This window comes from Hemiscyllium ocellatum, chromosome 7 (assembly GCF_020745735.1).
Source record: "Hemiscyllium ocellatum isolate sHemOce1 chromosome 7, sHemOce1.pat.X.cur, whole genome shotgun sequence".
Taxonomy (NCBI): Eukaryota; Metazoa; Chordata; class Chondrichthyes; order Orectolobiformes; family Hemiscylliidae; genus Hemiscyllium; species Hemiscyllium ocellatum.
The window spans coordinates 39932091-39947634 of NC_083407.1; the positions used below are offsets into that span (position 1 = coordinate 39932091).

Consider the following 15544-nt stretch of genomic DNA (forward strand, 5'->3'; position numbering starts at 1 on the left):
CATGATGTGTGGGAGGCATTTAAAGAGAGGTTGGTTAGAGTTCAAGTTAGAGATGTCCCTTTGAAAACGAGGGATAGAAATGGCAATATTAAGAAACCAGATGAAATTATGAAACTAGCTAAGAGGAAAAAGGTCGAGGCAACTAAAAACAGATGAAGCTTTGGAAGAATATCGGGACCAATCTGAAACAAGGAATTAAGAGGGCTAAAAGGGGTGATGAAATATCTTTAGCAAACCGGGATAAGGAAAATCACAAAGCCTTTTATTCATATATAAGCAGCAAGAGGATAATTAGAGAAAGGGTTGGATCATTGAAGGACAAAGGAGGGAAGTTATGCACGGAGTCAGAGAAAATGGATGAGATTCTTAATTAGCACTTTGAATCAGTATTCATTGAAGAGAGAGAAATGACGGATGTTGAACTTAGGGATAGATGTTTGATTACTCTAGGCCAAGTCGGCGTAAGGAGGGAGGAAGTGTTGGCTACTCTAAAAGGCATTAAGGTGGACAAATCCCCAGGTCCAGATGGGATCTATCCCAGGTTTCTGAGGGAAGCGAGAGAAGGAAAATAGCTGGGGCCTTAACAGATATCTTTGCAGCATCCTTGAACGCGGGTGAAGTCCTGGAGCGTTGGAGAGTTGCTGATGTTGTACCTTGTTTAAGAAGAGTAGCAGGGATAATCCAGGTAATTATAGACCAGTGAACCTGACATCACTGGTAGGGAAGCTGCTGGAGAAGATACTGAGGGATAGGATCTATTTACAGTTGAAAGAAAATGGGCTTATCAGTGATAGGCAGCATGGTTTTGTGCAGGGAAGGTCATGTCTTAATAGCATTATTTAAGGAAATGAAAAAGTTGATTGATGAGATGTAGATGTCATATACATGGACTTCAGTGAGGCATTTGGTAAGGTTCCCCATATTAGGCTGATGGAGTATGTGAAGTCACATGGGGTTCAGGGGGTGCTAGCTAAATGCATAGAGAATTGGCTGGGCAGCAGGAGTTTCTCAAAGTGGAGAACTGTGATCAATGGTATACCACAGGGATTTGTGTTGGGACCACTGTTGTTTGTGATATAAATGAACTGGAGGAACGTATAGGTGGTCTGATTAGTAGTTTTGCAGATAACTATAAGATTGATGGAGTAGCAGATAGTGAAGTCAACTGCCAGAGAATGCAACAGAATAAAGATAGATTGGAGAGTTGGGCAGAGAAGTGGCAGATGGAGTTCAATCCAGGTAAATGCAAGGTGATGCATTTTGGAAGATCCAATTCTAGAGCGAACTATAAGGTTAAAGGAAAAGCCCTGGGGAAAATTGAAATACAGAGTGGCCTGGGTGTTCAAGTCCTTTGTACTCTGAAGGTGGCAACGCAGGTCGATAAAGTGGTCAAGAAGGCATATGGCATGCTTTCCTTCATCGGACGGGGTATTGAGTATAAAAGTTGGCAGGTCATCTCACAGTTGTGTAGGACTTTGGTTCGGCCACATTTGGAATATTGCATACGGTTCTGGTTGCCACATTACCCAAGGGATGTGGATGCTTTGGAGAGGATGCAGAGGAGGTTCACTAGGATGTTGCCTGGTATAAAAGATGCTAGTTATGAAGAGAGGTTAAGTACATTTGGATTATTTTCATTAGAAACACAGAGGTTGAGGGGGGACCTAATCGAGGTCTACAAAACCATGAGAGATATAGACAGAGTGGATAGCAAGAGCTTTTTTCCCAGAGTGGGGGACTCAATTACTAGTAGTCACAAGCTCAAGGTGAGAGGGGAAAAATTTAAGGGAAATATGCGTGGAAAGTTCTTTACGCAGAGGATGGTGGGTACCTGGAATGCATTGCCAGCAGAGATGGTAGAGAAGGGCATGATAACGTCATTTAAGATGTATCTGGACAGATATGAATGGGTAGGAAGCAGAGGGATATGGATCCTTGGAAAATAGGTGACAGGTTTAGACAGAGGATCTGGATTGGCACAGGCTTGGAGGGCCATAGGGCCTGTTCCTGTGCTGTAATTTTCTTTGTTCAATACTGCAGCGCATAGCTCACCTTCTAACTCCCAAAGTCTGTCCACCATCGCAAGGCACAAGTCAGGAGTGTGATGGAATACTCTCCACTTGCCTGGATGAGTGCAGCTCCAACAACATTCAAGAGGCTTGATACCATCCAGGACAAAGCAGCCCACTTGACTGCCACCACATCCATAAGTATCCACTTCCTCCATCACAGATGCTCAGTAGCAGCAGTGTATACTATCTGCAAGATGCACTGCAGAAATTCCCCAAAGATCCTGAGGCAGCACCTGCCAATCCCACAACCACTTTCATCTGGAAGGACAAGGGCAGCAGATAAATGGGAACACCACCACCTGCAATTTCCCCTCCAAGCCACTCACCACCTCAACTTGAAAATGTAGCGCCATTCCTTCACTGTTGGTGGGTCAAGATCCTGGAATTCCCTCCCTAAGAGCTTGTTGAACTCTCTATGGCACACGGATTGTAGTGATTTAAGAATTTCACCACCACCTGCTCAAGGGCAACTAGGGACAGAAAATAAATGCTGGCCAGTTAACGACACCTGTGACCCATAGGCAAACAAAGGGAAAGATAAACAGTTTTCCATTTTGGATATTAGTGAGGGTGATGATTCCTCAAACAAATGGAGCAAGAGCCAAGTTCATGCCATCACAAGTGGTTGAGCTGCACAGATGGTAGGGGGAAGAAGAATTTAAGGGTAAGATGGCAATAGATTGAATAGGTAAAAACAATGACTGCAGATGCTGGAAACCAGATTCTGGATCAGTGGTGCTGAAAGAGCACAGGATGCTGCCTGAACTGCTGTGCTCTTCCAGCACCACTGATCCAGAAATAGATTGAATAGTTAGGGGAATTGAAAGCTATTGCTGCAGCATTTCATGTGACTCCAGGGTAGGTTGATGCCTGCCTGGTGCCAGATTCAGGGAGGTCATTGAATGGCTGACAGCGTTTGGGTGAGATGGATCAGTCAAACATCACGTTTTACATTGATACAAGGTAATAGGTAGGAAAGTGAATGAAATTCTGAAAGCAGAGTTTATTCTTCCCAATACTATGTGGTAATGAGTTTAGAAATAATAAGATGAGGTGAATATACACGTGAATGGGAGGACGTTAGATTTCTGGGGGGACATTGTAACCAGTTCGGGAGCAGATTGAACCTTATACAAGCATATTGGCTTATATCTTAGCAGGATCGGGAAACTATGATGCTCGCAGGGAGATGTACTCGGGCTGTAGAGGTGCATTTGAACTAGCTTGTCAGGATACATGAAGGAACTTGGTTAGATGGGTGGTGGTTTATCTTGAGGGTCACCACATCTCAGGTGAGGAGAGAGGTTGAGAAGAAGTGTTTCATGGTAACCTCAGCCAATGTGGGGATGTTTTGCTAGCATCATTCTGCACCGCAAGCCAGTCATCCAGCCAACTGAGCCAATTGTTGAGGGCATATGCGTGCCTGACTTCATCTCTAGCTGAAGTTTGATCATGGAGGGGTTCTCCTCCATAATGGTTGTTGAGTGCTAAAATTTTCATTTTAAAATTCAAAGGTCATTTCAAAATCAAGATTCCTTCTCTCTAATTGATCTGGAAAAGCATCTCTTTCTTGAAAGCTGGAGAAAATCTTATATAGGTATCGATGGGGTCTCACTGGGGCTAGGTCAGCACTTATTACCCCGTGGACAATTTACAGTCAAATACATTGCTGTGATCTGAAGTTACACATAAGGCTGACCAGCTAAGGGCAGCAGTTACTCTTCCCTAAAGTAATTAACTGAACCAAATGGATTTTTTTCCTAACAATCAACAAAGGTTTCATGGCCATCGTTAGGCTCTTAATTCCAGATTTTTATTGCTACGGTGGGATTCAACTCCAGGTCTCCAGAATGTTACTTGGGATCTCTAGATTCATCATCTAGCAATGATACCACAAGGCCTTCTCTTCTCCTATTGGTCCACCAGCCTCTAGAGTCTGCTCAGCATCCTTAAACAAGTGAGTCTGCTGCCATTAATTGGCAATTCGAGGCACATCATTGGGTGTCTGTTCCCCACACATTGAGGGTCTCTGACCTCCAGCTGACCCTGATTTTGGTCAGGCTGCCAAAACCGTACAGGGAAAATCCCAGTCTTTGTTAACAAAATGTTACCACAGTCATGAATCTAAGAAGTAGTGCCAATTCCTATTTCTTCCACCTGTGCATTTACATTTCTCATTCAATAAGCATGTGGCACCTAGATTTAGATTGGATTACCTACAGTGTGGAAACAGGCCCTTCAGTCCCAACTGACCCTCCAAAAATTAAGCCACCCAGACCCATTTCCCTCTGACTAATGCACCTAACACTAGGAACAATTTACCATGGCCAATTCACCTGCCCTGCAAATCTTTGGACTGCAGGAGGAAACCCGCCAAGACACAGAGAATATCCAAACTCCACACGGACAGTCACCTGAGGCTGGAATTGAACCTGGGACCCTGAGGCAACAGTGCTAACCATTGGGTCATTGGGCTACCGTGCTACCTACGCTATTTCTTTTAGCAATCAGTCAATGTATAAACAATTTAAAAAGATGTTGGTGCTTACAGCATACACTGGGTAAAGTTCTGGGCAATTCAGATCCCAATCGTTGATATGGGAGCCAATTTGAACTCCAGGAAATCCCAAATCTTTCACACAACGATGCATTTCCTGAACAGTGAGTTCTGGGTCTTGCATGGGCAGTGTACCAAGGCCAGTGAATCTCTTTGGGTGCTCACGTACTGTGGCTGCAATGTCATCATTCAAAATATGGCATAGATCCAGGGTATCCTTGGGTTTTGCCTAACAAAAAAAATCAATGTACTTTTATTTGATATAAGTAACCAAGTTTTCTGAGAATATGTTCTGATAATTCTGTAAATATCATTCTCTGTGCAAGTCATAAAGTTTCTTAAATCCTGAAGAATAATACAAATACTTTTCTATTCTAGTAACAAAATGTACATAAATATGTTGGGCACAATTTTATGCAGAACCTTTTGAGGTTGGCAGCAGGGGGAATATTTAGTTGGCTGCTAAGATGCCAGACGGGCACCTTGCTCCCTACCTGCATTTACTGGTGTTAAGTCTGGGGTGGAAAAGCTCATGGTTGACCTTCCTGTCCAAACATTAACTGACGTCCTTCGGTGCGTGATTTATGCCCACTTAATGACCTCATTCTCCCTATTGCTGGTATTCCAAAATTGGGCAGAGGAGTGTCCATGCAGGAAACCTTATCAGGTTTGCTTGAAAGTCCCTGGAAATGGATTCCTGTTCAAAGACACTCAGTGTCTGAAAGCCACACCCTAAATTCTTGCCTGCAAAACATCTCCCCTCGACATCAAACCCCAGCCCACAATTCCAATTCCACCCTCACTCACTCCTACCCTCAGGTCCATTGTTGATTTTGGGCTCTGTTGGATACATTGCTGGTAGATGCCATCATTCCTAGTGGCACTGCCTGCAATGGAGACCAATGGATCCTATCATTAGTTAGCAGCTCTCAGTGTCTGGATTTCCATCCCCAAGATAGTTAATTCCAGGAATAAGTGATAATGGTCACAAATGCTGGAGTTGCTGAATGTAACCTAAGCAATGCGACAATCTTGCTGTCCAAGTGGCAAGATGGGAGCCTATCACCTAGATTTAATTCTGCCCATTGATTGCTGAAGTGCCTCAATTCAATTATAGAATCATTGATCTTATAAATAATAAAATAATTTCACCAAAACTAGAGTTACATTTTGTTCATTGTTAAAGCATTATGTACATATTTATTCAAAAGACTAGCTACCTGATGTACTAAAAGTGAATGTTTATAATTCATATATAACATATTGTGTGAACTATTAGGCATGGCTGAATAAATTGGGACGTATGTTTTCTGAAAAACTAAACATGGAAAGGTGACTGGTGAACACAGGCGGGTCTCAGTCCAATTGGACTGACACGAGCTGAAAAATGTGTTGCTGGAAAAGCGCAGCAGGTCAGGCAGCATCAAAGGTGCAGGAGAATCGACGTTTCGGGCATAAGCCCTTCTTCAGGAACCTGAAGAAGGGCTTATGCCCGAAACATCGATTCTCCTGCTCCTTTGATGCTGCCTAACCTGCTGCGCTTTTTCAGCGACACATTTTTCAGCTCTGATCTCCAGCATCTGCAGTCCTCACTTTCTCCCAATTGGACTGACACCCCTCTTTGCTTAAGAAAGAACTGTAATGTTTAGCTTTTTACCTTCATTTCTTTATTTCTTCACTTTAATATGAAGAAGACTGTAGTGCTGAACTTTTTCATTTGTATCTTTAGTTTTCTAGTTCTATAACTGGGATTTTGTACTTAGGTATTTTGTAACTATTATACACTTTTGAATTACACACTGTTGTACCACGTACTTGAGTACACATGATAATAGAGCCTAAATTTAAATCTAATCTAGATTTAAATTTATAGTAAGATTCAAAGGGCCAGCTATATATTTTGCAATTCTAAATAAAAATTATTCACTGAAAAAAAACCCAATAAAGATCTCATGTGAAAATTGTTTAGAATTGTGATGATGTAGAACTGGCTATCACAGAGAGTGGCTGAAGCAATTAGCATTTAAAAAGATGTTAATTAAATATATAAGCAAAAAAGGGAAAAAGAATATATTCAAAGGGTAAAATGAAATACAATAGAAAGATGATTGTGAGAAGAATGAATTTTGGTATACACTTGTTGTGCCAATCGACTTGTTCTGTTCTGTATGTTATCTGTAATTCTGTGTATTAAATGATAATCAATTCTAATTGGTAATGGTTGTACAGATGCAAGAACCTGAGATGGCTGGACAATACATTTTTCCAATACAATTGCCTCTGCCTCTGTTTAACACTCACTGAAATCATCACTCATGCCTTTCCTTTCTCTTGGGTCAACTATTCCAATCTTCTCCTGGCTGGCCTCTGTAAGTTTGGACTTACCAAAAATATTACTGCCCAGAATCAACTTCCAATCATTTGTCATCCAGTACTTCCTGACCTAGTTTAACCCTTTGTCAAGAAATATCTCAATTTTAAAATTTTTGTCCATGACTTATGTCAGTCACGAGCTTTTTAACCTCCTCCACACATACAATCCCCTGCTATATCTGTATTCCTCTAATTTACTAGCTCTTGCACATTGCTAATTTTAATTACTTCCTATTTGCGTTCAATTGCATTGGACCTAATTTCGGAAATTCCCTCTGCTTCCTGCCTCTTTGCTCTATTTAAAATCCCCTAAAATTGTATTTCTTTGACTAAGCTTTTGGTCACCAGTATTAATAACTTTTCATGTAACTCGACTCAAATTTATGTTTCATAATTCTACTGTGAAATACCTTGCATTTAAATATTATAAAGAACTGTTAGAACAGTCCCTCCCAACCCTCTAAATCTCTATCATGTTTCTTCCTTCTGATTCTTTTCATTTGCAGTTTGTTTTTTACACGTCTTGGTTGAATCATTTGTTTTCTTTCCCTATTCTAATATCCTGTGTGTTTTCTGATTCAGACACTTTTGATTTCCATCTCTTCCCATGCTATAGAGTGAAAGGAAAACTGTTGAAACAGAAGAAGGAGGGAAGTATAAAGAAAGACTAGCTACTTGATGTACTAAAAGTGAATGTTTACAATTCATGTATAACATATTGTGTGAACTATCAGGCATGGCTGAATAAATTGGGACGTATGTTTTCTGAAAAACTGAACACGGAAAGGTGACTAGTGAACACAGGCGGGTCTCAGTTCAATTGGACTGACACGAGCTGAAAAATGTGTTGCTGGAAAAGCGCAGCAGGTCAGGCAGCATCAAAGGAGCAGGAGAATCTGAAGAAGGGCTTATGCTTAAGGACTTAAAAGAGAAATGAATAAAAGTGAATTGGGATACTGAATGTAAGTGATAGCAGAGACAGTCAAGGTGGATAGGAACACAAAACCAGAAGAAGGAGCCAGATACAACATTTCACTACAATTTAATAATACTGTATTGATAAGACTTAATTAGCTATGAATTAGTTTATGACATCATGTGGTCATGAAAACAAAGATGCAAAAGTGAGAAGATAAAATTGAATCACAAAATAAGGGATGGAAGTTCAAGGAAAAGTGATAAGAGAATGAAAAGAGAAGAGCAAAGGGACAAAAGAAGAAGTAATGAGTGTGACAAAGTGAAAGAGAAGTTGGAAAGTGAAGGAAAAACTACAGAATGAAGAATGAAAAGAAGAAGTGGTGAAAAGGGAAGTAAACATTGAATGAAGGAAACTAGAGAACAAAGGTGGAAAAGGAGATTGTGAAGCATTGTAAAAAAGAAGTGATGGAGGACAGCAAAATAAGAAGTAAGATAGAGAAACATAATGCTATTGAACTGTGTGAGAGAGAAGGGTTTTTGCATTATTTATAAGCAATACAATTTTGTACCACTTTTTTTGTTACTCTTGCTTCTTTAAGCGTGTCTTCTTCGCTATAGTGTAGGATCAGTGAATCAGTTCTGTACAGTACAGTATAATTTGAAACCCTGTAAACCTGATTATAATTTGCACCTGATCAACATTTTATTTTCTACACTCTACATTTCTTTTTACTACATATTCCAAACAGGGCGTCCTATATAATTGACATACTACATTTATGGTTGTTATACCTTAGTTTTTAAGAAGTGTCAGAGGTACAGATTTGATAATAGACAAGCCTTCAGATGGACAACCCAACTCTGCTGTGAACACTATGAAGCATGAAAAAGATATAACTTGTTACAAGGTACTTTCTTTTGCAGGGACAGTGAACAAATAATATAGCCAGAATGGCAGTGCTCAAATCTGGTCTGGTCCACAAACTTACCCAATAGTTGAACATAACAGGAACAGTAGAAAGAGCCTGCATTGTTACACCTGTAAAATAAAATGTTTTGTACTTAAAAATAAGTTTGATTATTTCTGTTGCATTCAGTTTTCAGTTCCATAGGTTACTGATTAATTGTGATGATGGAGTCACATGAGCAGACAATAACTTGCACTGACTGTGATATCCAATTTTTAATTGTTCAATATTTGATTACGAATGTCAATGCAACTTCTTTGTTCTGTGTGCTGTTCGTTAAGTCTTACCTTTTTAAAAATATAATTCAGGGAATGTGGGCCTCATTGGCTGGGCCAACTTTTATTGTGCCTCCTTAATTCCCAGTCTGTGAGAAGATTTGTAGCTCGGGTGCTCGTTGTTGTGATTCTGTTCGCCGAGCTGGGAATTTGTGTTGCAGACGTTTCGTCCCCTGTCTAGGTGACATCCTCAGTGCTTGGAGTCTCCTGTGAAGTGCTTCTGTGATCTTTCCTCCAGCATTGCCGGAGCGCTTCACCAGAGGCTCTCAAGCATTGAGGATGTCACCTAGACAGGGGACAAAATGTCTCCCTAATTCCCATTAAGAAAATGGTGGGAAGCTGCCTCTTGAACCACTGCAGTCCATTTGGTATAGGTACACCCACAATGCTGTTAGGAAAAGAGTTCCAGGATTTTGACCCAGGAATATTGGAGGAACAGCAATACGTTTTCAAGTAACTTGGAGAGAAACCTGCGGATAGCGGTATTCCCATAAATCTGCTGCTATTGTCTTTCAACAGTGTGGTTACTGAAATTAAACTGACGTAAAAAGCTGTAAGCATGAGAGCAGATATAAAAATTACTCAGTAAAACTCCTGTAAATATATGGTAGTATATAGTAGGTCATCTTTGAATATCTGAAAGGTATAAAACCGAACAAATGTCAAAAGAGATAGTGAACCAAATGTTCCCATACTTTAAATGTCCCTTTTGACTGAATGTTGTAAGTCCCTTAACGGATGTCTTTTGTCCCTTATTTCGAGGATGGCTGTGGGGAAATGAGCCTCGGGCCTCATCTTGCCTTGCCTATTGACTTTTTTTATGAGCATGCACACCATGACCGCTAGCCACCAGGGATAGTTATAGTTGCTGCATACGGTATTGTTTCTGAAAAAATTGTTAATATTATTGCTTTAGAGTTCACCTAATCTGATGATAGTGAGTTGGACGGTTATGTTAAGGTTGCACAGGATTTTGGTTAGGCCACTTCTAGAATACAGTGTTCAATTCTGGTCTCCCTGCTATAGGAAGGATGTTGTGAAACTTGAAAGGATTCAGCATAGATTTACAAGGATGTTGCCAAGGTTAGAGAGTTTGAGCTCTACGGAGAGGCTGAATAGACTGGGGTTATTTTCTCTGGAGTGTTGGAGCTGAGGGGTGACCTTATAGAAGTTAATAAAATCATAGATAGGGTGAATAACCAAGATATTTTCCCCAGGTTAGTGGAGTCCAAAACTAGATGCCATAGGTTTAAGGTGAGAAGGGAAAGGGCAACTTTTTTTCATGCAGAGGATGGTGCATGTATGGAATGAGCTGCCAGAGGAAGTGGTGGAGGCTGGTACAATTACATCATTTAAAAGGCATCTCAATGGGTACATAGATAGGAAGGGTTTAGAGGGATATGGGCCAAATGTTGGCAAATGGGACTAGATTAGTTTAGGATATCTGGTTGGCATGATGAGTTGGACCAACAGTCTGTTTCCGTGCTGTACAGCTCTATGACTCTATGATTCTATAGTACACAGTCCTGGGTGGAGAATTGAGGAGTCCAGCTTGAGATGTTGAAAATGTCAGATGTACCATTCCTGGTTTCTGACAGTCTTGGTAATTATATTGTAACTACGCTATCATGTAACAAAGGAGAAAGTGAGGATTGCAGATGCTGGAGATCAAAGTCGAAAAGTGTGGCACTAGAAAAGCAAAGCAGGACAGGCAGCATCTGAGAAATAGGAGAATTGATATTTTTGTCATAAGCCCTACATCAGAATTTGTTGGGGGTGGGGAGGAGGCCGGCTGAGAGATAAATAGATGGGTGGGGGTGGGAGTAGGAGCAACGTAGTTGGGAAGGCTATAGGTAGGTACAGGTGGGGAGTGATGGTGATAGGTTGGAGGATAGGGTGGAGTGGATGGGTGGGAAGGAAGATGGACAGGTAAGACAGTTCAAGAGGGTGGTGCCGAGTTGGAGGGTTGGAGCTGGGATGAGGTGCAGTGAGGTCCAGGTTCAAGTCACACCGGCACCAGGGTATGTAATAACATCTCTCATCAGGTTGATTAAAAAAAAGTTAAACAAAGCATTTAAAAAAGTAGACCCATGCCGACTCTGGTTCTCTTCCATGGTTATGTTCATGCTCAGGTATTATTGGAGAAGGAGCATGTGGTGCCCACCAATGCTCTTGATGGCTTTAGAGAGAGGTGGGCACTGCAGGAGATGCAGTGCTTTATGTTCCCATCCAACTCCATCTTGATTTAGTCCCTTCTCGCTCTCCCTTCCACCCTCACTTCCCCTCTCCCCCCCGGCACCTTTATAGTTTGCATTGCCCGCAATGGATTTGTTTGTAAATATTTAATTGGCTACCTGGGTGTTTTACTGATGGGCAATAGGTAAAAAAACAAACAAAACGTCAGTGACTTTGGTGATGGGAAGGTCACTCAATTTTGTGTGATAACACTTCAGGCTAGAAAAAAAATTAAAGCAGACCCAGAGATGGGTCTTCAGAACTGTTTGTCCTGGGATGTTTATTTATTTATAACTGTATATAACTATTTATGCCATGAGTAGGCTTTATTTTGGTGTTTTTTTTTCCAGTTCCTGCATTATTATGCATATTAAATCCTAAGTGGTCTTATTAAGATAGATGTGGAGAGGATGTTTCCTTCTATGGATCAGTGTGAAATTGATAGATAATGGAGTTCAGATTTTAGTTGCCCACTGTGAGGATGGACAGTCTAGGTGTTGTACATTATCTCAGAACAGAAAGCCAGCAAATATCCAAGCAGTTTGTAAAAGACATGACTACATTTGATGCAGTATTAAGTACAATCGAAAGATATTCTGAGCAAATTAAAACAATGATAATTGATTGGTAAACATTCTACCAGAATTACCAGAGAAATGGGGAGACCATTAAACAATATTTGGCAGCTTTATGACAATCAGCTTCGACACATACGTTTGGAACACTAACTCATTTCTGACCTATTAAATTGAACATACTTCAATGCCAGGAATTAGTGAACACCTTGTTGTGGAGAACAATTGCAATAGTGTAAACTTCAGAACTTTAATAACTGTTCTTGGATTGAAAGACTCAATAAAGATAAACTGTTATAGATAGAATGAAGTAACAATAATTCTGTCTGGAATAAACTATTAAGGGCAAAGACAAACCTATTCAGGAATTGAAAGCAATTAGTCATGTCTGGGAGTTTACATGAATAAAACATTTGACATCTGCTTGATAACTAGTTGCTTTATGCCACAAGGATAAATGACTGCCCTTAATGTGTCTTCAAGCAGACAGTCAACAATGAATGTTACAAGGAACAGGGGAGTTACTTCTGATAAAGAAGCTAGTTTCAGTCTCAGGGACTCTAAAAGAGTAATTAATACTTTGGATGAAAGTACTCTAAAAATCATCAATAATATCACATCATGGACATGAAGGATGAAAATCAAACACCCAAACAATTCAACAGCAGAACTTTGAAGAACACCACTGCACCAGGATTAAACACTGGACACTTCCAGAGACAGACACTATTGGTTGAAATTGTAGCTAAACTCCGCCATTAATTTGGTAATAGCTAAGTTGGGTTGTGAGGTTTAACTTGCCCATTTGAGGGGTTTTGTTTTGCTATTATTATAAATGAAATAATCTTTTAATCAATGTTTCAGTACATGATTGTGATTTCTTAATAAGTAGCCAAATTAAAGGTAATTTGTGGTGAAAAGCCCACAACACAGTGACTTAACCTCAGTAAAAGCTATGATGTTAGAAGTCCAAATTGAGTTTGTTACAATAGATTGGAAGGGGTTTCATAGAAATGCACACTCAGACTCAAGGTCAGAGGCACAGCTTGAAGGAGGAAGGTATAAAGGCAGAGAGTTGTGAATGCATGGAATGTGTTGCCAGCTGTGGTGGTGGAAGCAGAGTCATTAGGGACCTTTAAGCGACTGCTGGACATGCACATGGACAGCAGTGAGTTGGGAGCTGTGTAGGTTAAGTTATTATAATTTGCATTAGGATTAAACCTCAGCACAACATCATGGGCCAAAGAGTTTGTTCTGTGCTGTACTTTTCTATGTTCTATCTGATATTCAAGGATTATGGACAGAGAAATCTCATCAGTCTCAGCATCACTTTTCACATTCCAGTAAGATACCTTCAAAAAAATGCCCAGATTATGGAGGCACTCATTAACTCATAGCACCATATTCAACTCAAAGGATAAAGTGATAGCATTTGCAAAAACATGCCGGCTGTCAAAGAAGTGGACTTCAACACTTGACACATCGGTATGTCTCTGTCCATCATGGACAGTAAAGCAGCACCAGTACAGTTAGTCGCCATTTAGGTTTTGCTTCTCATCTGTGTTGGTGCAAAGTACAGTATAATGAGAGTCAAATTTTTGTCACCAGTTCCTCCCACTCTCACATAACAGCCAAAGGTAGATGGCTATGGACCCTAGTATGAGAAACAACTTATTCCTTATACTGACCTTATTAAATGGATCATTGAACCTATCTTTTACATGTTTGATGCTCTGTAAACAATTTCGCAGAAATACTTCTATTTACCTTTACAAATCAAATTTAATTAATAAAGACAATAAAATTTGTGCTTTTACTCTTGTGTTCATGCAGAATTATTTATCAAAGATTATATCATGTCAAAAACCATTTATTTGACCATTATTTTCAATGGGCCTTCTGATACAGATTTCTGTCATAATTCCTGGTGAAAGGACCAGTGGTCAAGCTGGGACCAGATAATGCAAGGTTGTGGCCTTCTGTGCTAGTTTCTGTGGGACCCTAGGTTTGGACATACCCAAATAAGGGCACCTACCTCAGAGGAGATATGGCTGTGAGTAATGGAGTCTCCAGATGAAGATGAAAACAGGTCACAGGGTTATTGCAGAAGTCAATATTGGGGCTTCTCAGTACCAGTTATGGATGGCCAGATTCCATGGCAAGTGCTGACCTTACCAAGCAGGTAGACACTTAAAATAATGGTCAAAAAGTGTGGGGCTGGTAAGGCACAGCTGTTCAGGCAGCCTCCGAGGAAAAGGAGAGTTGACATTTCGTGTATAAGCTCTTCATCAATGGGTTCATGGCAAGGAAATTCATCTTCCACAAATCAAAATGTGCCAAATTCTTTCAAGTATTTTTCTAATAACTTCACTTTGTTTCAAACAGTTGTGTAGGTGCCTGAAGGGAATATTTTGAAAGGGGAGCTGTCTTTACCACTTTTTCTGACTCTTGGTGCCTTTGCTAAGTGGAAATAGTTCACACAGAATGCCAGCATATTCACCCTGAACCTGCTATATCTGAGTTTCACCTCATTCAACATTTTTACAAACTGATTTGTCAACAGGGTCATCGGGCAGAAATTAGGGGTTAAAACTCCTGCTAATTTTGTTCCTTACATATCACAGAAACACCATCTCTGACAAGATGTCTAGTTAAAACAACAAACCATAATCCTGGTCTCATTTTGGGTTGTACTGACACAGTTTTCAGAGAAATGTGAATGTCCATGCATACAAAAATGACAATCTGGAAGTGAATTGCTGATCCATCCAGGCTAGATTCTTTATAACATCAAAATTTAAAGCAAGTCTCTTAACTTTATAGTAACAAACTGGTAAAACAATACATCTGGAGACTTGCCTATAGAGTTTGTCAAAGCTTCCAGTACCACTACAGAATCCTTTCAAATAGAAGTCATTTTAAACCCAGAAGATACATTTCAATGAGTAAGTCACTGTTTATATGGATGAATTTGGAGAAATTATCAGAATAACATTGGATCTTCATTTACCTGCTTGATCCATTTCTTGAATCCGTACTTGTGGATCCCAGCAGTTTTTTTGTACCACTCTGAATATGTTGCCATCTTTCATCATTTTTGCTTCACCCTTTTAATAAACAGGACATTTTAGGTGATCAGTTGTGGATCTATAGGATGCTATTGCCACAGTGTGTAGAATTTTGGTGATCAGGAATAGAGAAATTGTGTGCTTGGGTGTCTTATGTTGACTCAATGCATTCTGTATAAATTTCCATTGGCAGGTTATCCACAGCTGAACTGTACTAATGGCACGCAATCATTGAGTGATATTTGGAATATTATGTGGAAATCTGTTAACGAGACACTTTCATGATTGTATCAGGCAGCAGTCTCAAGCAGACTGGTGTGGCAATTGTGGAGTGCATGTAAAATGTGACAAGAAACTTTGTAACAGATAAGAAAATTAACTAGAAAATACATTTGAATACAATTTTCAAAATTACAGAATGAACCAAAGTTAAACTACTTTTATTAATTTTGCTTGTCTTATCATTTAATTAACTTAATAATGATGATGCTATGCATAATCAT

General features: G+C 40.0%; 1 protein-coding gene across 1 annotated transcript in view; it reads right to left on the reverse strand.

The window, feature by feature from the left end:
- The window catches only part of acmsd (aminocarboxymuconate semialdehyde decarboxylase), a 53424-nt gene that overhangs the window by 32993 nt on the left and 4887 nt on the right, over positions 1 to 15544 (reverse strand). The window contains exons 3-5 of the mRNA XM_060827746.1: positions 14984 to 15080; positions 8910 to 8959; positions 4622 to 4858 (exon numbers count right to left, since the gene is read on the reverse strand). Coding sequence (XP_060683729.1) covers positions 4622 to 4858; positions 8910 to 8959; positions 14984 to 15080 — 384 coding nt within the window. The remainder of the gene's footprint in view (positions 1 to 4621; positions 4859 to 8909; positions 8960 to 14983; positions 15081 to 15544) is intronic.